We start from the raw sequence: 22,979 nt of genomic DNA on the forward strand, positions 1-22,979 counted from the left end.
GGCCATGTTAGTGCCTTCCTATCTAATCCCAACAGTGCCAGCATGGGAGGTGGAGGCAGAAACAAGAAAAGCCTTGGGGACCCTCTGCTCACCTATTTTACAGCTTGTACTAAAGGCTATTTACATAGAAAGGTTTTCCGATGAGACCCCGAGGCCCTTCTACTACTCATCAGAAATGCGCAAGAGTCTGGGGTCTTGGGGGTGGCTGGTACCCCCGGCAGACCTCTTTGATCTCAACCCCTGGAGTACCCCCCAAAACAAGAGGAGACAAGGACGGCTGGGGCTCAGGGGAACGGAGAGAGGCCTCCTGCTGGGGCGAGGGCTGTTGGGGCTCTGGCATGCCGCTCCCTCTTCTGGTCTATCCAAGTTCCCAAACCTTCTCTCACTTGAGTTTCAGCATCCTCCTACATCGTTTCTAATACCTACACCCCTGGTCCACTGGAAGCTGGGACAGGTCGATCAATGCCCAATTCCTTCTCCACTGGGAACGTGACACCAAGCAGCCATTCTCAGAAGAGTTCTTTGGCTTTGAGCACACTTTTGCCTTCTTTCTCCTACAGCAGGTAGATGACAAGCCCCCTGAAGGCAGGGGCTTTGTAACTGAGCCTGCTCAGAAGACCCATGTCTCTGGCTTCCACTTCCCCAGGACAGACCTCAAATAGCAAAACCGGAGTGACTGTCCTTGCTCATCTTCCAGAGGCTCACACCTTGCCTGACCCCAGTCCTGGTGGCACTGTGGGAAGGACGGCCTTCTCATTATTATTTTGTTTCCCGCTAGATATATTGAACCTCAACACCTTTGCAACATCCCTTCCTGCAAAACAGCCTTCTAAGCGGGGAGGTTAGCCCCAGCCCCGGTCATTCTTCTTTCTACCCCAGACCCTGGGAGACATCAGGCAGGGGGCCCACAGGACTCCTCTGCATGCCTGACCCTGGCGAGGGTCCCCTGCTCTGGCACAATATATTTCAGTAACTATGGGCATCTAACCAAAAAGCACATCATACTTGTCTATGAGTAAGAAACACGGGATAGTCCTTTACACCACCTTATAAGCTTCAATAAAACAGCTTAGCTAGCTTTTTACATTTCATGGTTGTTCTTTCGGACATTCATGTGCACACACACACACACACCCGCACACACACACTCACACTCACACACTTACATTATACACATATATATACCATTTTTCAGAGAAAGAAGTATTGACATAAGACATAAGCCCTTTTAACTCAAGAAAGGCCCCTCCCAACCCTCCCAACCCTCCCAACCCTCACTGCCTGCCAGTTCCCCCAAAGAAAAAAAAAGAATCTAGAAATATTTCTGTCGTGCAGTTGTCGGGTTTGCTCTCAGCTGCATTTGAACTTTTCCAAATACTGCACAGGGTGAACAGAATCATCCACCCAGCAAGGCCTGAGGTCTTCTCAGCTGGGTCATATCAGTTCTGGAAAAGGAGAAGTCCTCAAGTTAGCATTTATCATGAGCAGCTTCCACACCAGTAAGGCCGGCCAATACAGCTGCCCTCCTCTTGCCCACATCTCAGGTGTACGCAGGCCTCAGACTGGATTCAGGCCCACCCGTGATGAATTCATAGGTTGCTTTTGTTGATTCACAGGCTTGTCAGTTTTGTCCCCCACTGCCATCCCCTGCCCGCCCCACTCCACCAACACAGACCAGAGCTGAGCATCTGGGCCAAGCTCACGCGGGACCTGCTGAGTTCAGTCTTCCCCCCTTATTTGTCCTCATGTTGAAGCTCATCTGCCAGGAGAGGGCATCTGAAGTCTTATCAATCCTCACCTGGGCCAAAGTTACGGCCCTCTCCCCTACTAGGACCCTCTTCAGGCCCCAGGATTGGGGAGGAGGCCTGGCAGACAGCCAGGGGCACTAAGATGTCCCCTTCAGCTCAGAGGCCCTGTCCTCATCCCTAGCTATTTGCAGATGGCTCCACACCAGGGCTGCCTCTGGCGACCCTCTCTAGGTTTGACAGTGTCTGGTTTGAATATCTAAATGTGGTCTTTGGCTTACCTGCCTCAGAAACACTTTGGAAGCTTATTTAAAAAGGCACATTCCTGGACCCCATCCCAGAGCTACCGAGTCAGAATTGCTGGGGTTGGGGTCAGGGGCGTGCATTTTAGTAAGCATCCCAGGTCATTCTGATGAACGCTCGGAGAGCCTTTGTCACAGATACTGGTTCTGAGTTTTTGGCCCCTAGGTCATCAGCTGGAAGTAAGCTTATCCACACTGGTATGTGCAGAGACTGGGAAGTGGATTGAAAAGGATAAGAAAGTCAACCGTGGATGCTCAGACCCAGAATGACACGTGGTATAACTCTGGGAGGGAGGGGGCGTTCATACCGTAGTCCATGTGGATGACACCACCTGGGTTGTGCAGCACGCAATGTACACGGTTGTACGCAGCAGCCCTGCCCAGACGTCTGGCCCTGCTGACGCTACCAGGACACTGCCCATCCCTAATGCCCTGGGGTGGGACAGCCCGTGACCCTCTGGTCAAGCAGTCCACACAGCTACCCTTGCAGCCCTTGTGTCTCCCGGGACAAGGATGCTTCCTACATTCCTGGGGAGCATAGGCCAGGCCCCTCTCTCTGAGACTGGCTGAGGCCACCACAGTTGTCCTAGAGGTGCCCCCTGCCCCAGGGGTCGGTGGGGGGGCGGTGGGCTGATTCTTACCTGCAAGCCGAACTTGCTTGGACAGCCTCTGTTTAGAATCGGGAGGTGAAGTTCCTCAGGCTGTTGGCCCCAGCTAAGGTTCCCAGCATGTTCCTATCGAAGCCTTGCTGCAAGAAGAGAAATATCGAGCACATGAACTATCCTAGGACAAAACAGGGCGGGGGTTCCTGCAGGGTCAAAATTGCACTCCTGGAGCATCCTCAAAATTCAACCATAGTCTCTGGCTACTCTACCGAGCCCTACTTGCATTTGCAGACACCTGAATCAAGGCCTGAGGATCTTCATAACTCCTGAAATAGAACCACCACCAAATTCAGATTAGAGAAGTTGTTAGTTGTTCTTCTCTCTGACCCGCCCTTTCTTTTTTGCTGTTGTTAATCCTGACAAGAGCTCTGGGCAGGCAGGCTGTGCCCAGCATTTATCAAACACTGAGCAGTGGCTGGTGCTGGAAGTGAGAAGCCACTGTGCTAGAAGGTTCTGTTTACTTGTCTGCCTTCCACCCCCAGCCTCACTGGATCCTCAACTCCTGCTGGTGGAGACAGCATATTATTCTTGTTACTTCTCCTAGCATACAGCAAGTACTCAATAAATGTTCTGGGGTGAGTAAGAACAGCATAATGTGAGCCCCAGTGGGCCCAGGTGCCGTGAGAAGAGGACACTGGTGTCAACCCTGAGCTCTGAGGCATGGGGAGACAAGTCGGCTTTCGCCAGCACTTGGGAACATGAGGGGAGGCCAGGGGATTCAAAACAGCAATGGACTCAAAGGCCCATGCCTGCCTCGCATGGGTAAGTATCACACGACGCCATTTCTTCCCCTGTAGATTTGCTTGCTCGCTCCTGTTGAGCTTGGCTGAATTTGGTGGGGAGTGCCCAGGAGTGAGAAACACTGGATCCTCATCCTAGCTCCTGCCCTAGCTCACGGAATCACAGCACTCAAACTCCTTAGACCGTGGTTCCCTATTCTGCAAAATGGACAGAAGCCAAGCAGGCCTGCCTCACCTGTGGTTGTGATAACCCAATGAATGATGGATGGGAAGGTGCTTTGGGAATTGGAGCACCAACCTAGAGCACATTGAGGCTCTTGTCAAGCACAGGTATAGGGAGAAGAAGTAGAGACTGAATGAGGAAGTTGGTTTTCCCAAAGGCACTGCACAGGAGGGAATTCATACCCAGAGTGTAGTAACTGGTTTCTGTATGCGTGTCTTAGGCTGGGTGTGGTCTCTATTTACATTTTGGAGTGAGTTGAACCCTCTGGACCACCATCAGAGAGCATGAGAAGACCCTCACCCCATCCTCCTCACCGGCCTCACTCTACTTGGCTTTCCTAGCAGCTGTCCCTTAGCCAAGCCCACACTCACCATGGTGTTGAGGGAAAAGAACGCTGGAACTCCTCTTTCTCCCCATCAAAAGCATTCTCGACCCCTCCTCAACGTATCTATTCCCGTTAATGTAACCACAGTGCCTCCAAGGTCAAAGCTCCAGCATCGTCAGTCGTACTACTCCATTTGTCCCACCTCCTGCCCTTTATTCCCATCCTTACGGCTGCCTACATCTCACTCCGAAGAACAGCTGCTCCAGGAATGGGAAAGAAGGTCCAGTGGCAAGAGATTTTATAAACAAGACCTGCTAGGGGACTTTGTGACCGGTCAGGTTGAAGGCATTGAGGACAGAGAGGAACCAAGGTCACCTGGACAACCACAGTAGCCTCTAGGGTCTCCCAGTCTGCTCTGCCTTGCACACGGGCATGGAACTCGTCTGTCTAGAGTGTCGCTTTGATCATGAAACCCTCGACTCAAAACTCTCAGCGTCTCCCCAGTGCCAAAGGCAAAAGTCCAAGCTCTTTAGTCTGAAATTAAAGGGGTTTGTAACACAGCCCAAACCTACCTTCCCAGCCAGTGTATACCTCAAGCCCCCAAATGAATGGTGTGCCTTTTGTCCACACTGCTTTGCAGTTTGCTTCTACAGGACCCCACCCCCAGGCTGCTCACAGATTTCCTGGATTCCCTCAGCCCTCTGTGCTGGGCATCCCTCTTAGATCCCAACGGTCACCTTTATTGTCACACACATTTGTTTCCCCAACTCTCTGTCTCACTGGCTGATCTTCCTCTCCTTCCTGTTCCTCTAGGCCTTCAGTGCAGGGGAAGCTGGACGGGGTGGGTGGTATGGGCTCTTACCTGTCTGAGGACAGGCTGCAGTTCCTTGCTGGCCCACATGTCAGACAGGAGTAACCGGGCAGCTTCTGCAGCCTTGGGGGAGGCACTGGGTGGGTGGGAAGTCCATTTGTGAGGCATGAGATGGTGCACCCTCCACCCTCCTACCCTCACGACCAGGTCTTGGAGACGTGGGAGACCCCAAGGGTACATGAGAGGGGATCCCCATTGGGGCATCTAGACCTCTAGTCACTCTATACACTGGGCATAGCCTGACGCCCCTGCCCACGTACAGGCACTCAGGATTCTCCTGGGGGACTCCTGGGGGGACGTGCTCTCCCACTTCTGCCCCCAGCCATTGCTCTGGGAGGACAGAGCCCTATGGAGGAGAACAGCGCTCCCACTCAGGTGGCTCTACAGTTTCATGCCTCCTGCTGGCCCTCTGAGGACCCAGTGCTCCATAGAGTCCCCCAGCCAAGAACTGAGCTGCCTCCATCCCCACTGTGCAGCCCTGATCCCTGGATGCTGGACTCTTATCTTCACAGCACTGTCGGCTTCTGGAACTTCTCTTCCATTCAAACCTCCCCAGCCCAGCTCCCCACCCCTGCACTAGGTACAGCTTCTTGCTCTTCATTGGTGCCTGCTTTGCAGGGAGGAGGGCTGTGTTGTGGAGAAGGGTCAGGGAGGGTACACAACCTGTTGCGGCACAGGTTGATGACGTTGTTGAGCATGCTGCTGCAGAAGTGTTGCTTGGCTATCTGTGGTTGGGAGGCCATCAGGTTCCTCACAGTGTAGCAGGCCGAGGACAAGATATCTTCAGAATTGGTGGTGTTGCCAGTGTGGCTGGTGAGGAGCCTGGTCACCTCTGGGAACACCTGGTTCCCTGGGAGAAAAAAGGAGTAGAAGGCATGGGTCAGGATGACCAAGGGAAAGAAGGACTATGGAGTTCCTTCTGGGGCCACAGTCCTGGACTGCTCTCACCCAGCTTCTGAGCAAGGTGGCCCACCAAGGCTCACTCTGGCTCTAAATCAGGGGTTTGAGACTCAGGTGGGACTCTGCTAACCTACTCCCCATCCTCTACAGGTGACCTGCTCCTTGCTACCTCCAGCCTCTCTTGGGCCTGCTTCCCCTCCTGGAATGCTCATCCCAGGGCATGGGTAGAGATCTAGACCTTCCAGCAGGCTCTGGAAAGTGGGGGATCTGCTGAGGGCACCTAAAGGGGGTCTCCTCCTCCTCTAGATAGGTAGGAGAGATGGGTGGTCCTGACACCCATGGAGGTGGCACTTACCCATCACTCTGTGCAGCACCGCGTGGCGGGACATGTTGCTCAGGAGGGAAGCTCCAGACCGCACCACGTCAGAGTTGCCAGATTGCAGGAGGCGGGCAATCTGCGGCAAGCCCTTCTCCTTCAGCCCAATTATCTGGCTCATGCCACTGGACATCTAAGAAAGAAGGACCAAGTGAGAACCTAGCCTGTGGCTTCCCAGGCACATGGAGGGCAGAAGAGGGGCAGATAATCCCTAACAAAGACGTCCTGGAACTTCTTCTCTTTTGTGTTGGAAGCACTGGCAGAGACAGACAAAATTTTGCTTACACAGGGAAAACCACACAACACCAGGCCAAAACACACCTTCTTCTTTCCTGACCCTGATCCCCGCTCCCTGGGTAAGCCTGGAGCCCAGGTGGGTGGTGAGAGGGAAACCCCAGTTTGCTCATTTGTGGGTGACCCAGGATCAGCTTTCAGGTCCGCTCACTCCTCACCCCTCTATCTCAGCTCTGCCTCCCTTACCTCTGTCTCCCGGGAGTTTCTGCTCTCATGAAACCATGCAGTTGAGAACATTTGTCAATTAAAGAAGATCTGCCCATCTTCTTCCCAGAGGCATAGCAAGTGGGGGTTAGAGCGGGGCATTTGCTCCCAGGTGCAAATCTAAGGGGACGCCAGAGAATCACCCCTCCACCCCCTACTCCCGTATACGAGGCTAGGGGTGGGCACAAACTTAGAGATTGCCCCTGGGTGCTTGTTATCCTTGCTAAGCCTCTGCTTCTTCCAACTTGTTGTTGCCATTGACTCGATTCCTACTCATGGCGACCACATGTGTGCAGAGTAGAGCTGCTCCATAGGGTCTTCAAAGCTGTGACCTCTCAGAAGCAGATCTCCAGGTCTGTCTTCTGAGGCACCTCTGGGTGCGTTCAAACCATCAACCTTTCAGCCAGTAGTCGAGTGCTTAACTCTTTGTGCCACCCAGGGACCCCTTCCAACTTCCCTACCTCAGTAGAATTCAATATACATGTATTGACTGCTTGGCCAAGACAAAGATGGATCAGAGAGGGTCTTGGTCCACAGGAAGATATAATCCAGCATTGCCTGGAAGTAGGTCAACTCCTCTGGGTCTCCAAGCAACATAGCCACCCTGGTCCTAACCTGGTCCTGGCTGGTTTGGAGTCCTCTCGGACTACCAGCCTCATACCCTCACAGTCAGGAAAGCTCTTCTTTACTCTTCATTCACCCTTGTCCTGCTGCTGCCCAGTTCCCTTTTGTCCTAAGTGAAGATGAAGAATAGCTCCCACATAAACCCTTCTTGGATTGCAAGCAGCTCTCCTATGGTTCCACCCCATACTATCATGCCCTCCAAACTATACTTGATCTCAAAATCTATGCTGATTCTGCCACATCTGCCTCTAGACCTGCCTATGCCCTAAACCCTCTATTTCCATCCCAGTCAGTACAGCAAATGGGAGGCTCCCTGTTATGGACTGAATTGTGTCCCCTCAGCATATGTGTTGGAGGCTGACAGAGACTGGAGAAATTCCAAGAGTATGGCCCCCAGACACCCTTTTAGCTCAGTAATGAAGTCACTCCCAAGGTTCACCCTTCAGCCAAAGATTAGACAGCCCCATAAAACAAAATGAGACTAATGGGGCACAACAGCCCAGGGACAAGGACTACAAGGCAGGAGGGGATAAGAAAGCTGGTAATAGGGAACCCAAGGTTGAGAAGGTAGAGTGTTGACATGTCGTGGGGTTGTTAACCAATGTCATAAAACAGTATGTGTACTAACTGTTTAATGAGAAACTATTTGTTCTGTAAACCTTCATCTAAAGTATAATTAAAAAAAATAAAAAAAAATGTGTTGGAATCCTAACCTGTAGACATAACCCTGTTTGGAAATATGGATTTCTTTGTTACGTTAGTGAGGCCGTATCACTAGGGTGTGTCCTAAACCTAATCACTTCTGAGTTATAAAAGGAGAGAGTAGACACAGATGCATGCAGATGTGGAGGAAGACAGACGCTATCTGAGGACTACAGAGGCAGATGCACCTATAATCCCAGGAATGTCAAGGATTGCCAGCAGTTACTAAAAGCTGAAATAGACAAGCAAGGACCTCCTCCTAGAGTCACACCCTGAATTCGGACTTCTAGTCTCCTGAACTGTAAGAAGATACATTTCCGTTCTTTAAAGCCACCCACATGTGGTATTTCTGTTACAGCAGCACTAGGTAACTAAGACACTCCCTCTGACACAAACACACTCTTCATGGCTGTTCCTGATCCCAGGCATAGAACCCAGGAGGGCCAGCAGGCACTGGGGGCATTGAACTCCAGCAGGAGCCCAAGGCAAAGGAGATTCTGTGGGCACAGACAATCCGCAGGAGTGCGTCCTCCCGCAGTACACCCCCGTGAGTTCCTAAGGGCGGAGACGTTTCTGCTCCATCATTACTTCCCCAATGCCTAGCCCAGAGCTTTGCATATTCCAGGTGCTCTACACTTGTTGCAGAATGAAGCTCTGAAGCCCATATGCACTTCATGGGAAAAGCCAGAAGCAGAGCCTGGCTGGTGGCTACAGGAGCGGGGAGAGCAGCAGGGGGAAGGAGAGGCCTCTCCTACCAGCCCCTTGCTGGCAGTTAGGTTTTGCAGGGCGCCGGCGCAGGCCTCCAAGGTGGCGTCCTTCTTGCTCTTGCCCATGAGGTTCAGGTAGGTGCGGATGGCATCTGAGTGGTACAGCCAGTTGATGCCCTTGGGGTTGGTCTCTTCCTCAGGAAGGGGGCACTCATAGTTGTTGTTCTGGGGACAAAGAGCAGGTCAGTGGGAAACCCCGAGGGAAGGTCCAAACCAAGCATTCTGCCTCCTTCTCCCCAGCCCCAGTGCAGTGCTTCCTGGACGGGAAGTACTGGGGAAGAGCCTCCCTGGTGGAGAATGGCCACCGAGGCAGGGAGCCTAGAGACACCCCTGCTGCACCGTCGTCCTCTGTGCACTGTGACAGCTCCGTGGAATAAAGAAGCAGCCATGGTCCTCAGGACTGTGTCCAAGGGAGGCTGAAAGCACAGCTGGCATCTCCGGCAGTGTGGCCCCGGGCAGCCTCTGTCCAAACCTTCCAGCTGGGAGAGGCCACTCTGGGGTCTCACGCCATGATGCTTCCTCCCTTTCCAGAGTCAGACCCTGAGCTTGATCCTCCCTGGGCCAGCAGGGGTGGTCCAGGGCCTGCCTTCCACAGCCGTGCCCAGCTCGCTTCCCTGACGGTGGAGGAAGCCTGATCCTCCCTCCACGGCACCCTTGTGCCTCTGGGGAAGCCTGGGAGGGCTTGGGTGTCATCTGGAAAGCAGGCCATAGGAACCGAGGCTGGAGAGAGGTTAAAGTTCTGGCTATCCTAAATCCTGAGGGGTGAGGGAGAAGACAGGGGAAGGCCTTATGCATTATTCAGTAAGGGAGACTGAGGCCTTCCAACACAGTTGATGATTTTGACCTTGGAGTAGTCTGTGCTCCTACAATCCCAAGAACACAGACCCCTTCTATATGCAAGTTGGCCATGCCCTGTACTCAGCTCCTTGAAGTGCAAACGATCCCAAGGCCAAGACTTTGGGATGGGCCTGTCCCCTAGGGCTGCTTTCAGGATCCAGGAGGGCTGACAGGAAAGGTGGATGAGGCAGCGGGGCCTGGTGGGGTGCTTGGTGGGGCCCGGGCCCTGGCTTTGCCAAAGTATAGCACTCACCATCATCTTGTCGCTCTTGTTGCTGAAGCAGCCGGTGGAGGACTTGTCCGTGTAGGCATTGCGGGCGTTGTACTCCAGCTGGCGGTAGCGGGTGGGCACCTCCACATCCAGGCGGTAGGAGAGGTTGTGCAGGATACACATACAGTTCTCCACAGACTGGGAACAAGCAGAAGCACAGTGCCTGAGCCTCTGCCCAGCTCTGGAGGGGCTCCCAGGCACACTCCCTCCCTGAACCAACACGAGAGGGGCAGCCACCTCAGTCTGCACAGGGAGCAGATGAGCATGGGTCACCCACTCTGCCCTCAGTCTGAAAAAACCTCCTGGTGACACTTCCTGGGACCTGGGTTTGAATCTCTACTCTATCATTTCCTGGCTGTGTGACTTTAAGAAGTGACTTGCTTCACCTTTCTGGGCCTCAGTTTCCTCAGCTGTGAAATGGGACTAAAATCATCTACTTCACTGGGCTATCGGGAGGATTATATATGAAAAGTACCTGTAATGGGGCACACATTACACAGTAGGATTCAACAGACAGTGGCTATTGTCACTACTGCTATGGACCATGTGCCGATGGGCCTACTGGGATGCTGAAGAACTTGTCTTCCCTCCTGGCGCAAATGCCTTCAGCAGCCCCAGTATCTTCTGGGTTCAGAAGCCATGAGTTCCCACTCCCCTACCATTCCCTCTTTTCATGGCCAGTCCTTGGCTGCCAATGTCAAAGGTGTTAGCCCATCCCAAGTCCACACAAACAGAAACCTGGGACCCAGTAATTCACGAGAACAGCTGGTTGCAGATCCGCCATTTTCCTTTGGTCAGCCTCACAGGCTGAGGCTCGGGGGCAGCAGATTTACTCTTCTAAGGAGGTTTGGCCGCTGCTGAGTTTTGAGGGAATCTGACATCCAGGGCCTGAGGTTACACAGGTGTAGCAGATGTTCCACACAGGGCAGAAAAGCACGCTGCACACTGGGACCACGCCGAGCGGCCAAGTGACACGACTCTTTCCTGAGGCCCTGTTGTTGCTCCCAGTGGAGGGAGCAGGGGATAAAATTCCTCCAGAGGGAAACTGAGCTCAGGACCTGTGCGCTCGCGATGCCCACGCTTCCGTGGAACCTCACTCCTCCCACTCCTAAAAGTCCCACTCCTGGTCACTGTCCTGCTGTGTGGAAATACCTCAGCTCTCAGTTTCCTTCACTCCATGCTCTTTCTTTTAGTTTGTGCCAGTATGTCCAAAACTCCACAGGGAGCCGAGGGGTGGCTCTGCCATGGCTCTTTGGGAGGCAGTGGGGTACAGCGGTAGTAGAGGCTGGTTGTGTCGGGGAGGACACGGAGGCCGCCCTCGCGCACCAGCGTGGATTCCCCAGGGCTTGGCACCACTAGTATCAGCGGGAGCAAACGCTCACTGACACTTGCTCTGTGCCAGACACTCCTCTACCAGTTTTGCTTATTAACTAATCAAACCCTTACGACAACCCATAAGGCAGGTATTATTATGATCATCTCCATTTGAGGGAAGACCAAACTGAGGTTACAGAGAGATGAGGTGTCTAGGTGAGGGAGACAGGACTGTCACTGGGACAGGCTGGCTGCAGCGCCTGCACCACTGACAACCACCTTGGTGCCAGTGGGAAGGGTCAGAGCACTCTGCACACAGACGTCCCCTCTGCTCTGTCCCAATCTTTGTGCTCTTGTCCTGTCACCTGGCCAAACCTCAAAGGTACCCAGAAAGTGCAGGTCTGACTCGTGGAGTCTGAGAGAGAAAAATGTCGGGACCTGGAGTCCAAGGAGCTGCCCTCACTGACTGGAGGCAAGGCCCTGGACCTTGGAGCTCAGGCAACAGGAGGGCCGGGGCTGGCGCTGGGGCAGGGGTTGCTGGGTGCCACCAGGGGGCCATTCTCTCACCTTGTCATCACAGCGGCTGGCCGCCACACAGTTCTGGACATAGGCCATGAGGGAATCAATGAGCCCCGGGTAGTTACGCATGGTCTGGCGGCCTGCGTTTGCTGAGCTTAGGTTCCTGCGGGCGAGAGCAGACAGACAGAGAGGATGTGGGAAGGATGAGAGAGAGAGCAGAGAGGGTGGGGAGAGGAGAGAGTGGCGGTAGGGGGGCACACAGGGAAGAGAGCAGACAGGCAGAGAGGGTGGGGTGGAGGTTGTGGTAGGAGGAAGAAGGGAGGAGGAGAAGAAAGAGGGATAAAGAAGAGAAAAGGGAAAAGAAATTAGGAAGAAGGAAGGAAAGAAAAATCATTTAGCTTAATTTTGTCCAGTAACGGGGAAGGCTGAGATGGGTTCCTGTTTGAACCCCGTTCTTTTCTGTCCTTCTTTCTGGGTGGTCCCTGGCTGGCGCAGAAGGTTAACATGGTCGGCTGCTAACTGAAAAGTTGGAGGTTCAAGTCTACCTAGAGGCGCCTTGGAAGAAACACCTGGCCATCTACTTCGGAAAAATCAGCCACTGAAAACCTATGAGGAACAGTTCTACTCTGACACACATGGGCCGCCATGAGTTGGAACCCACTCCATGGCAACTGGTTACTGGTTCTGCCCACTTATTCCCCAGCCTGTGACTTTATGATTGCCTATGCCTCCGCTGCAGCTGGCACCCAAGGCATACATCTGCCACTAGTGGGTGCTTGTGAGCATGGCTGGAGGCTCCTGTCTCTTTCTGTGAGGCGGGAAAAGCCCCTTGGGTGCTAGGGCCAGGTGCTGGATGGGGGAATGGAGCGAGGCGGGGTTGGGCTGGGGACCAGATGCGCCTCCCACCAAAGTTGTGTTCTTCTCCCCGCAGTAGGTTCCTTCCCAAGCAGTCTGGGCCCCTCTGCCTGGTGCAGGTGGGGTGTGGCTGGTGTTCCTCCCAACAGCCCTACAGCCCCATAAAGTCCTTAATTACACAGGCTTTTCATCTCTCAGCCTCCCTGCTCCCTGGAGGCTGTCGCTGAAGGCTGGCGGAGGGGCTTCAGAGAGAAGCACAAATAGAGACACAGAAGCATTTGCCAACTGCAGCCCCCACTCTGGGGGGTTCTCAGGAGTTGGGGACAACAAAGCCCACTAGAGCATGGGGTGACCCTAAAGGGATCCAGCTCCGCTTCCCCCTCCCCCTCATCCCCATTCCAGCACTCACCCCACCCCTGTGCCACCTCCAGCTTATAAACCTCAGCTTCTAGAATGAGCACATCAAGATTCCCGCTTTCAACAGCCCCCCAGGGACTTGCCACACCCTGGTGTGGAACTCAGGAAACTTTGGACAAAGAAGTGCATCTCCATGCCAACCAGCATGGCAAATGGATTCAGCACCACAGCTGAGAAGTGACTCATTAACAGCCAATCAGTAGACTTTTGGCTAAAGGATGCTCTTCAAGATAGCACAAGAAATGCATTTTTTCAGGGGCGGAGGAGGCAGAAATGGTTGAACCAGAATGAAAATGTAGATCCAAACCTTTCTACTATTAGATTCCTAACTAATGTCCACTGTTTCCTTCAAAGGAGGTCCCAGGGTCCTAAGCCCTAACATATCCAGGGAAGTTAGGAATGCCTGGAATCCCTGTGTCTGGGAGCCTGCCCGGAGGACCAGCACCAGGTTAAAGGTTATGTTCTCTGGCCTGGTGACATGTTGGCTGAGAGGGGGCTGCCTGGGGAAGGGCCCAAGGCTGGGGGCAGGAAGACCTCATTTGCCGTCTATTCTCACCTCAAGCAGCCAGTGGCATTGAAGAAGACCTCAGGATCCACCACCTCTCGGGACATGTTGCTGTTGCCTTCACACCAGCCAGAGAAGGGGATGATGACACGGTCGGCCAGGACTGGCAGGGCATCGGCAATGAGCTCCTCCTTCAGCTCATCAGTGGAAGACAGGTTCCAGAGCAACCCTGGGGGTTGGGGACAGTCAATCCAACACATGCCAGCTTCAGGAAGGCCCCAGGGACCACATTATCACCCCCGGCCTGGGCCTTACTGAGACATCACCTTCCAGGTAGGCCTGGTCTACCAAGTCCAATTGTTACATGAGCCTATTTCTCAACATCCCAACAAGACTGTAGGCTTTTTGAGAGTAGGGAGCATCTTAGAATTCTCTACTTAGGTCAAAATTATGACATGGAATGTAATCAAAGGGCATTTGATGGATGGTTATACTATACATTTTAGCACTCAGAATCTTCTAGTGTTCTTTATTTTCCACCTGAAAGTCATTCCAGGAGTTACTTATCAATTGTTACTCTGTACATGGTCTCATCTTCCCAGTCCAACTTGAGGGCCTCATGGTGACTTCTATCTCTTGCACCCCCAACTCCACGAACTTAGCCCGTTTCTGGTACACAGGGTAGGTGCTTAAGACCTGTTACCTCCTGCCCCTCTCCTTATTTTCTCTACATCACCTGCCAACCCCAGAGCCTGCTGAATATGGACCCTGCCTGGACATCAGCCTTCTTCTCCCTGCCCTCTATCCTCAAAAAGACCTTGACCCCTGTGGGTATGCATACCACCCCAGAGTCACTATCTGTACAACACTAACCTGGGCAAAGCCAGCGCCATTGTCCTCCTAGGATATTAGCCTGAGCCCAAATCTGCACAGCTATGCCTTTGCCCAGCCCTGAGGACTGCCGGCACCCAGCTCGGGGCCATGGCCAGTGATCCTGCCCAGCTCCCACCCTGGCTCTCTGTGGCTGGGTGTCCCTACCAGTCAGTTGTTTCTGGATCTCAGTGCTCCCGGTTCTCCTCAGGAGGTTGACGGCCTCGCGAATCCCGTTCTGCCTGCGGGTCTCCAGCTTGTTGGTGTTGCTCCTGAACACCAGGTTGCGCAGGGCCCCAGCCACGGCCTGCTGGACGTTCTGGTTGGGGCTGCGGAGGAGGTCTACCAGCTTGCAGATGCCTCCCAACTGATAGACCTGCCGGAACAGGGTTGCCATGTCGCCCAGTCAAGGGAGGTAGAGTTAATCTAAAATTCTCTACTCAAAGTGGATTTTTTTGTCAGACCAAATATATCTACTCTCAGTTCGGAAACATCCAAGTCAACCAAAATAAATAAGCAGTGTGAAGCAGAGGTAACTGACTCTGACCAGAAGCCAAAAGACTTGGGTTCAGATCCTAGCTCCCCCGCATCTTAGCTGGGGGACCCTCAGAAAGTCACTTTCTACCCTGAACCCTACTTTCTTCCCCTGGTGTATGGTAGTGAGGATCAGATGAGAAAATGGACATAAATAGTCATTAAAATTCTAAAGCAAAGCACAGACATAAAGGAGGCCCTCCCAAGAAACTCTTTCTTCTACTAGTCCTAGTAGCTCAACTAGTCTCGGACTCTCTAGGAAACACATTTATGACACTACAGCACTGGACTGAACTGCAGAGCCCTGTGGGTATCCTCCCTGCCAGCTAAATTTGGGAGGCATAGAAAAGCCATGTTTCCACCACAGATGCCTGATGAGATAAGGGGTCATAATATGGTGAGAGAGAGAGAGGGAGGGAAAGATAGAAAAAGAAAGGGAGAGAGAGAGGGAGGGAGAGGGACAGAGAGGGAGAGGAAGGTGTGGAGAGTCATGTTCTTCAGTGGAGTTTGAGAAAGGTGGTTTCTGTTGAACTCATGGCTGTCACTGAAGTGTCTCTTCCACGTCTAATGGGGGAAGCACACCTGGCTCCACATCTGTGGGGCAATGTCCAGTCAACTAGAGGGCTCTGCTCTGCATGGAGGGTTAAGATGCCCAGCTTTGATCTAGGGCAATGCCAAGTATACTCCTCACCCCAGGCAGCTGGGTGGGGTGAGAAGGAGCCAACTGCAAATGCTCCCATCCATCTCTAAATGCAGGGTTAGGCTGACATCATGAGACCCTGCTCAGGCCTACTAGGGAGGAAAGTGGCAGCCAGTTACCTGTTGCTTGGCAGATTCATCCTGGAAGCAGGTGTGCTGGATGTAATAGGCCCCGATGGCCTGGTACTTCTCATCCTGGGAGCTCAGGTACTGCACAGCCTTGGGGATGGTCAGCCCACTGTACTCGAAGTCCTCACTGCAGATCCTGAGAGGAATGGGGCAGTGGAGGTGGGTTACACAGGGTGCTGGGATCTCTGCTTTGAGGCTCAGAATTCTCCCTTGCACACTGTAAGTGCCACAGTCTCATCTGCCCTCCTGAGAGCTAGAACAAGGCAGCCCCAAGTTCACCTGGAGAACAACCCTGTGGACAGCTCCTCCAGAGGAGAGAAAAGTCTGGCAGTGATAAGGTCCTGGTCATGGGTTAACACCCAAGCAGGTGAGTTACCTTTGCACTGAGGAAAAACTCTGTTTTATTCACTGAGGGGAAGCTCTCCACCCTCCCTGTCATCTCTCACATTTGTGCCTGGTATTGGGAAAATGGAAGAGAATGGGTATGAGCCCATCCATCTGTACATCCATCAATCCATCCATCCACCACCCACCCATCTACCTATCCATCCATCCACCCATCCATCCATCCATCCATCCATCCATCCATCCATCCACCCACTCACCCTCAAAACTATTTGACCCTTCTTATACAAAAATTCTCACATCCATTCCTTTCTTCCAATTCTTACAGCCACCACCTTCCTATTGACCATGATCAATCTTGTAGGCACTGCAGTAACAGTCCCCCAAGTGGCTCTATTCTCCAAGCACCCCCACTCCAAATTTTACAGTCTTTTACCAGACAACCATCCCTAGAACCCTGTTCACTTTGTGTTGTTCCCCAGCTCAGAAACCATCAGTGACTTCCCTATGCTGCAGATTCAAGTTCGAACTGCTTAGACTGATATTCAAGGACATGTATTAGTTTGAACTATATGAAATGGCCAATGGTCGACATTTTTTGAAGCCCATAACCAGAAATTTCATATGTTTCAATCTAGTACTCTGGCTTCCCTGTGTCCTCTCGCAAACTCTCCACCCCCAACAAGGGTCCACTCCGGCAAGACTGTCCTCTTCACTGTACCCTGATGAGGTCTCAGGCATGGCTGTGTCTAGAATCTATTCTCTTCTCCGCCCTACCCATGTGACCCTAATCATGCCACGAGGCTGTGAAGTCTCACTTCCTCTGTGAAGCCTTCCCAGGGAAATGAAACCTCTCTTCCAGGAGCCCCTCTGGCCCCCATGTTGATTATTCATGGGCTGCCTTTTTGCACATCTGTGTCTTGGTTTCCAATAGAGACTGAGGGTTCTCCAAGAGCTGGGGGCAAACCCTTCCGTGGCACCCAGCCCTACCTTGCTCCATGTCCTCCCAGCATTTATAGAGATAGCCCTCTCCTCATCTGTACTGGCCTCATGTCTTGACATAGTAGATGCTCAATAAATAGTCACGGTTTTTAGCTTTGGCAACCCAAATCCATTTCTAGAAAAAAATCACCCAAGAGCAGAGCTTCCTGGTCTTGGGTTTGTAGCATCCCTGCCTCACACTGAGAGAACATCACCCTGCATCCATCAGTCATAGGAAACCTCTAAATGGCCTGTCACCCATCCCCTCCATGGGAGGTCTTACCTACACCTCAGAGCCTCTGGTGTGGGGCAACGAGCGAGGGCCAGACGCTGCCCTGATCAGTCTCCAAAGGAGAGAGATTTCTGAGTCTTTTCCCAAATCATCCTAATATACCTTATGGCCTCAGGTAGTTAGGAGAGGTCTAGCTTTATAATGGGGTTTTGCTTATTTTCAGAACACTGTGGCACCAATAGGGAAGAGCACAGGATGTGGTGTCAGCTGTGTGGGCTCAGACAAGCTATTTAACATCTCTGTGCCTCAGATTCCTCCTCCAAGGGGTTGGGAGGGTTAGAGATACAGAATGCGAAGCTCCTGGGGCTCAGTGAAGAGTGGTTAAGGCAGTTCTCAGAGCTCCAGGGCAGCACTGGTCTGTCCAGTTGGTGGTGGTATCCCCAGCGCTAACCACAGAGCCTAGTACATAGTAGATGCTCAGTAAACACTTGTCAGATTAATGAATAGCACTGATCATTAGGCGGTGATAAAGGACAATTCAGTCTATTGGTCTCTGAAGAAGCTTCGGTGGCACAGTGCTAAAGCACTCGTCTACTAACTGAAAGGTCAATGGTTCGAACTCACCAGTCGCTCTGTGGGAGAAAGATGTGGCAGTCTGCTTCAGTAAAGATTTACAGCTTTGGAAACCCTACAGGGAAGTTCTACTCTGCTTTATACAGTTACCATGAGTCAGAATTAGCTTAACAGCAACAGGTTCGGTATAAGTCTCTGAGCCCCGAGAGTAGTCCCACTATCTTTCACGACACCCTGTCTCCAACCCACCTAGTGTCCATGGCTCTTTACAGAACACCCTGATTGGTCTCCTTTTTTCCCACTGGGCGATGCCCTTCAACATTTACAGGATTTGAGCTACGTTCCTTAGCACTAGATCATGTCTCTCAGTTTGTATATTTGTCCTGCATGTCTTTTGGGTGTACCCGTGCAAAAACTTGGAGCACGGCCCCCTCTCCCATCATCTATACCAAGGCACAGTCCTCTACTCTTTCAGAACATGGATACCCACGATCGGAGGTTTTCCAACTCTAGTGAATTACTATCACTTGGAGGGCTTGTTAAAACACAGATTGCTGGGCCCCTCTCTCCAAGTTTCTGAGTCAGTGCGTCTGGATGGGGCCCAAGAGTTAGCATTTCCAATAAGCTCTCAGGTAATGTTGATACTGCTGAATCAGGAAACATACTTTGAGAACGACTGGCCTAGATATCTTTCTCTAATTAACCTCACTCTACTCATAATCTGTGACCCTTTAAAACCTACATGTACCCCATTGCCGCTGAGTTGATTCCGACCAGTAGCGACCCTAGAGGACAGAGTAGAACTGCCCCATAGGGTTTCCAAGGATCTGCTGGTGGTTTCGAACTGCAGACCTTTTGGTTAGCAGCTGTATCACTTAACCACTGCGCCACCAGGGCTCCAAAACCTACATACTCAACATATTTGTTTCAGTGTTGGGGTTCTGTCTCCCCCTTCACACCGACAGCCTCCTGAGGGCAGGGGCCATCAGGTTAGGGACTCCCCAAGGGCAGAGGCTGTCCCTCTCACCATATCCTGGGAGCTCCCTTGTAGAATTGCAAGGCTTGCCTCCCACCTGACCCCGCCCTGGCCCCTCCCTCCAGCCTGCAAGCACTCACTTGGAGCTGGCCCTTGAGTGGCCAAAGGACGGGTCCTTGTTGCAGGAGATGGGCGGGACATACACTGGGTCTTGCTTGGAGGGGCAAGAAGGCGGGTGCACGGGGCACTTCTTGACCATCTTCTGGCCGCTGCAGGTGCTGTAGAAGCTGTAGCGGTTCTGAGTGGTCTTCTGGCCCTTGCTGCTCAGTGTGCCCTTGCGAAGGGTGCCCCGAGGGTCACAGTAGAGGTCAGGCTCGCTGCGGCTTGCCTTGATTTTCTGCATGAAGCAGATGTCGCTGCCTGCGCCAGTGGTGGCACAGCTGCCCCGGGGGTAGTGCCGGCCCCAGTTCTCCACCTGGCTGTAGGAGCTGAAGCGCCTGTTGTCCGACTCCCGCTTGAGGGTCCCATTGTAGATCTGGGCAAGGAAAGGGAGAAAGTCTTAGCCAACTTTCCTGACCAGGGATCCTGGAATCCAGCTGGCCCCAGGAGACAGTCCACCCCCAAACCCCCTCAGAAATCCTGCTTCTGGATTATCTACTGGAAATGTTCCAGAATCCCAGAATGTTAGGCGTGGAAGAAACCTTAGTCATTAGCTGATACATTATTTTTCAAACTGCAGGTCATGGCCCATTGTGGATGATGAAATCAATTTAGTGGATTGTGACTATCACTAAAAAAAAAAAAAAAAAAAAAAAAAAGAAAATCTCCTGGAAAATAAAATATCCGAGTGCAATGCAGGTAGTAAAGACAAGTGCTGGCTTATAAAACAACATGGGTTGCAATGTCAAGCATATTTCTTACTGTGGGTTACAATTAAAAAAGTTTGACCGTCACTGATCTGGTCCCACACTGGCACCATCAAGGAGGGGAGTCCGAGGTCCAGAGAGAAGAGGGGCCTTCCAGCAGTCACTTGGGGAGGGGAGGGTGAACCAGAGCCCGGGTCTCCAAGCCCTCGCCCGTGCTCTTCCCAGATGCCTACAGCTTCTGACACAACTAGCCTTCCTATGCCACCTGCCCTCAGTGCACGGAAACTCCTGGTATGGCGGAAGGCTGTTTTCCATTGCTAAAAGCAGTTGCTGTTGAGCTGGCTCCAATACATGGCGACCCCATTTGTGTCAGAGCAGAACTGTGTTCCACAGGGTTTTCAACGGCTGAGTTTTTGGAAGTAGATCACCAGGACTTTCTTCTGAAGTACCTCTGGGTGAACTTGAATCATCAAACTTTTGGTTAGCAGCCTAGCGTGTTAACTTGACAACCCAGGGACTCTTTTCCACTGTTACTTCTCTGCTAAACCCCTCAGCTTGTCTTCTCTCTGCCAGGGCAAGAAGCAAATGGTAACAGGACCTGTGATGGGGAAATCCTCAAAGGCCAAAGAAGGAAAATAACCCTGATCCCTGGGCCCTCTTTTACAGAACTCTCTGTTCTGGGCACACCTGGACACGTGGGGGCAGCTGGGGGCCTGCAGGTGGGGCCAGTAAGGGCCTCCATGGGTTTATGGTCAGGCTTGCAGGCAAGGGTGGGGGTTGCTAGGCAGAGGACCACTCCCACAGAACACACAATAGACACCTAGGCACCCCACGGGGCTCCGTGTGAGCCCACCTGGAAGTCAGCCCCTCCCTGGGAAGAAAGCACCAGCGAAGCTGGGACTTGGTGGGAATTAGCTCCGGAAAGCAATGGTCCGAGGAGGACCTTCCCAAGAGCTCGTAGGCCGGTGGGTCTGGCCTGCTCTGACTTGTTCCAGACTAGAGGATCAACATCGAGCCTGATAAAATGTCTCCACACAGGTGCTGACTTGGGGCTCACCTTTCCTGGGATGAGCCAGGGCCAAGCCCAGCAGTCTGGAGCCTGCCCGCCCCACCCCATGAGTGAGTACTTGTGTGTGTGTGTGTGTGTGTGTGTGTGTTTGTGTAGGGGGTGGTGGTGAGGCAACTGGGTAATTCCCCTCCATACCAGCTCTACCCACACCAGGCTGGGGAGTTGCCCTTGGCCAGCTCCCCTTTATCTCTGCAGGGAGAGTCTTAAAGAGCAGGAAACCTCCCGTGGCTCAAGCTCCCAGGAAGACTGCGTGTCAAGCTACCAGTCAGAAATGGCATACCAAACTCAGGAGCCACAAACTGTTAACCTTGGCAACAGCATGCTTGTCTCCTTAGCCCACACACCCAGCTGTGCACTCAGGCAGGCACAACTGTCTCCCCCAAACTAGGTCAAACCAACCTACCCCAAAGGGAACTGGCATGTGGGCATCAGGGGAGGCAAGAACAGACAGTAACAAGGCAGAGGAAGAGGGACTGGGCATCTGGACGTGGAATGCACACCTTGTAGATTACCTGCCAAATATGCACTTAGCCTCTGGTGCTAGGGCCATGGCCACACCCTCCTCACCTTTGTTCCCCTCCCAGGGGAGAAAGTGGCAGTTGGCACTGTGGACGGCAGCCAAGCACTCCCAAACGATGACTAAGTGGAAATGCACAAGGAGCACATTGTTCTCAGTAAATGACACTCCTGGACATCATCTCTGACACCTGATGAAAAGTCCAAACATTTGTCCAGGCCCCAACCCAGTGCAATGTGATCATGCTGATTAAGCCTGACTGAGGCTTTGGAGGCTTTGGGCTTTGCTCTCTGTGCTGGGAAAAGGAGCGTTGGCATCTCTGCCAAGTTTCAGCAAGGGTGGGCTGCCCACAGGCAGTGGGTGTGGTGGGGAGGCCAAGGAGCCCCAGGGGACTGCATCTCCCAGCCCCCCCATTAGCCACACCCCAGGGGTGTCATCCACTCCTGGGAACCCCGCCCAGCTCCTGTGTCACAGGCAGTGGTGGGCTGTGGTGTCTAAACATGGTGGCTGTGGACTGTTGCGGATGACTGTCCCCTCATCATGGCTCTTTGCTGGCACTCTGAGAAGCAGAAGTGCTTCCTCTCAGCCAGGCCCCCCCCAAGACCCTCCAAGGCTCAGATAAGGCAGGCTGAGCCCCTATCCCTCCCCAGACCGCCTGTGACCTAGCTGAAGCCTGGAGCCTTTCCCCCTTTTCTTCCAGAAGGCTGAAATGGCAGTGCCATGGTGGAAATTCAGGTGCATTCCTAAAGCTCACTGAGCTGAGACTCAAGGCAGAGGAAGATACACTGGGTAAGAACACAGACTCTGGAGCCAGACTGCCTGGGTTGAATCCTGGCCATATCAATTGCCAGATGGGTGGCCCTGGGCAGCTTAACTGCTCTGTGCCTCAGTTTCTTCATTTGTAAAACTGGGGTTATAATAGTACCCAATGTCGAGGGTTGTTGTGAGAATTCAATGAGTTAATGTTTGTAAGGAGCCTGAGACAGTGCATGACCTAAGTGTTTATTCAGCAGGTACCAAGTGTTTCCCTGACACTCAGGTGGGAGACAGGCTGGCTGCTTCTAGGAGCTGACCGAAGGGTTTTACATCCCCCAAGCCATACCTCAAGGAGCTACCAGGTTGGCACACAAGGGGGATAAACCAAGGAAGCCAGGGCAGCCCAGGAAAGGGGTACAAGCCAGTATTTAGAGTCCCACGCTGGTCTCACCTCAGAGCCACAGAACAGGCTTAAATATGTTTTATAAACACAGAGGAGTGTGATTCAAGATGGGACACCCAGAGGGGAGGAAGGCTTTATGACTGAATGATGTGGTGTCTTTATTTATGACTGAATGGCACGGTGTTTCTTTATGTGGGTGCCCTTGGCATTTGGGGCAGGACAATTCTTCCCTGTGCAGGATGTCCCAAGCATTGCAGGGTGTTTAGTCCTCCTGGCCTTCAGGTCCTGGATGCCAGTAACTTCTCTCAATCATTGTAACTAGCAAAAATGCCCCCACACATTTCCAAACACTCCCTTCCAGGTCCTGGGTGAGCAGCTGCAGCCAGAACGGAAGGCGAGAGCAGTGCGTTGTGTGCCCACAACAGGCAGAAAGCTTTGTTGCCTGTGCTGGGTCTCCCAGTAACACCCTCACAATCAGATAGTGATCTAGTGATCACAGCTGGCAGTGTCCTCATCTTTGAATACAAAGGACAGTAACACACACACACACACACACACACACACACACACACA

General features: G+C 52.7%; 1 protein-coding gene across 1 annotated transcript in view; it reads right to left on the minus strand.

The window, feature by feature from the left end:
- Window positions 1-2,685: 2,685 nt before the first annotated feature.
- The window catches only part of PKP1 (plakophilin 1), a 47,834-nt gene continuing 27,540 nt past the window's right edge, over window positions 2,686-22,979 (minus strand). Inside the window, exons 3-13 of the mRNA XM_004375307.1 lie at window positions 18,936-19,330; window positions 15,680-15,824; window positions 14,495-14,702; window positions 13,508-13,685; window positions 11,728-11,842; window positions 9,829-9,984; window positions 8,727-8,903; window positions 6,127-6,280; window positions 5,535-5,721; window positions 4,863-4,947; window positions 2,686-2,795 (exon numbers count right to left, since the gene is read on the minus strand). Coding sequence (XP_004375364.1) covers window positions 2,721-2,795; window positions 4,863-4,947; window positions 5,535-5,721; window positions 6,127-6,280; window positions 8,727-8,903; window positions 9,829-9,984; window positions 11,728-11,842; window positions 13,508-13,685; window positions 14,495-14,702; window positions 15,680-15,824; window positions 18,936-19,330 — 1,875 coding nt within the window. The 3' untranslated portion in view covers window positions 2,686-2,720. The remainder of the gene's footprint in view (window positions 2,796-4,862; window positions 4,948-5,534; window positions 5,722-6,126; window positions 6,281-8,726; window positions 8,904-9,828; window positions 9,985-11,727; window positions 11,843-13,507; window positions 13,686-14,494; window positions 14,703-15,679; window positions 15,825-18,935; window positions 19,331-22,979) is intronic.

The sequence above is a fragment of the Trichechus manatus genome, unplaced genomic scaffold (genome assembly GCF_000243295.1).
Source record: "Trichechus manatus latirostris isolate Lorelei unplaced genomic scaffold, TriManLat1.0 scaffold00035, whole genome shotgun sequence".
In the NCBI taxonomy this organism is placed as follows: domain Eukaryota; kingdom Metazoa; phylum Chordata; class Mammalia; order Sirenia; family Trichechidae; genus Trichechus; species Trichechus manatus.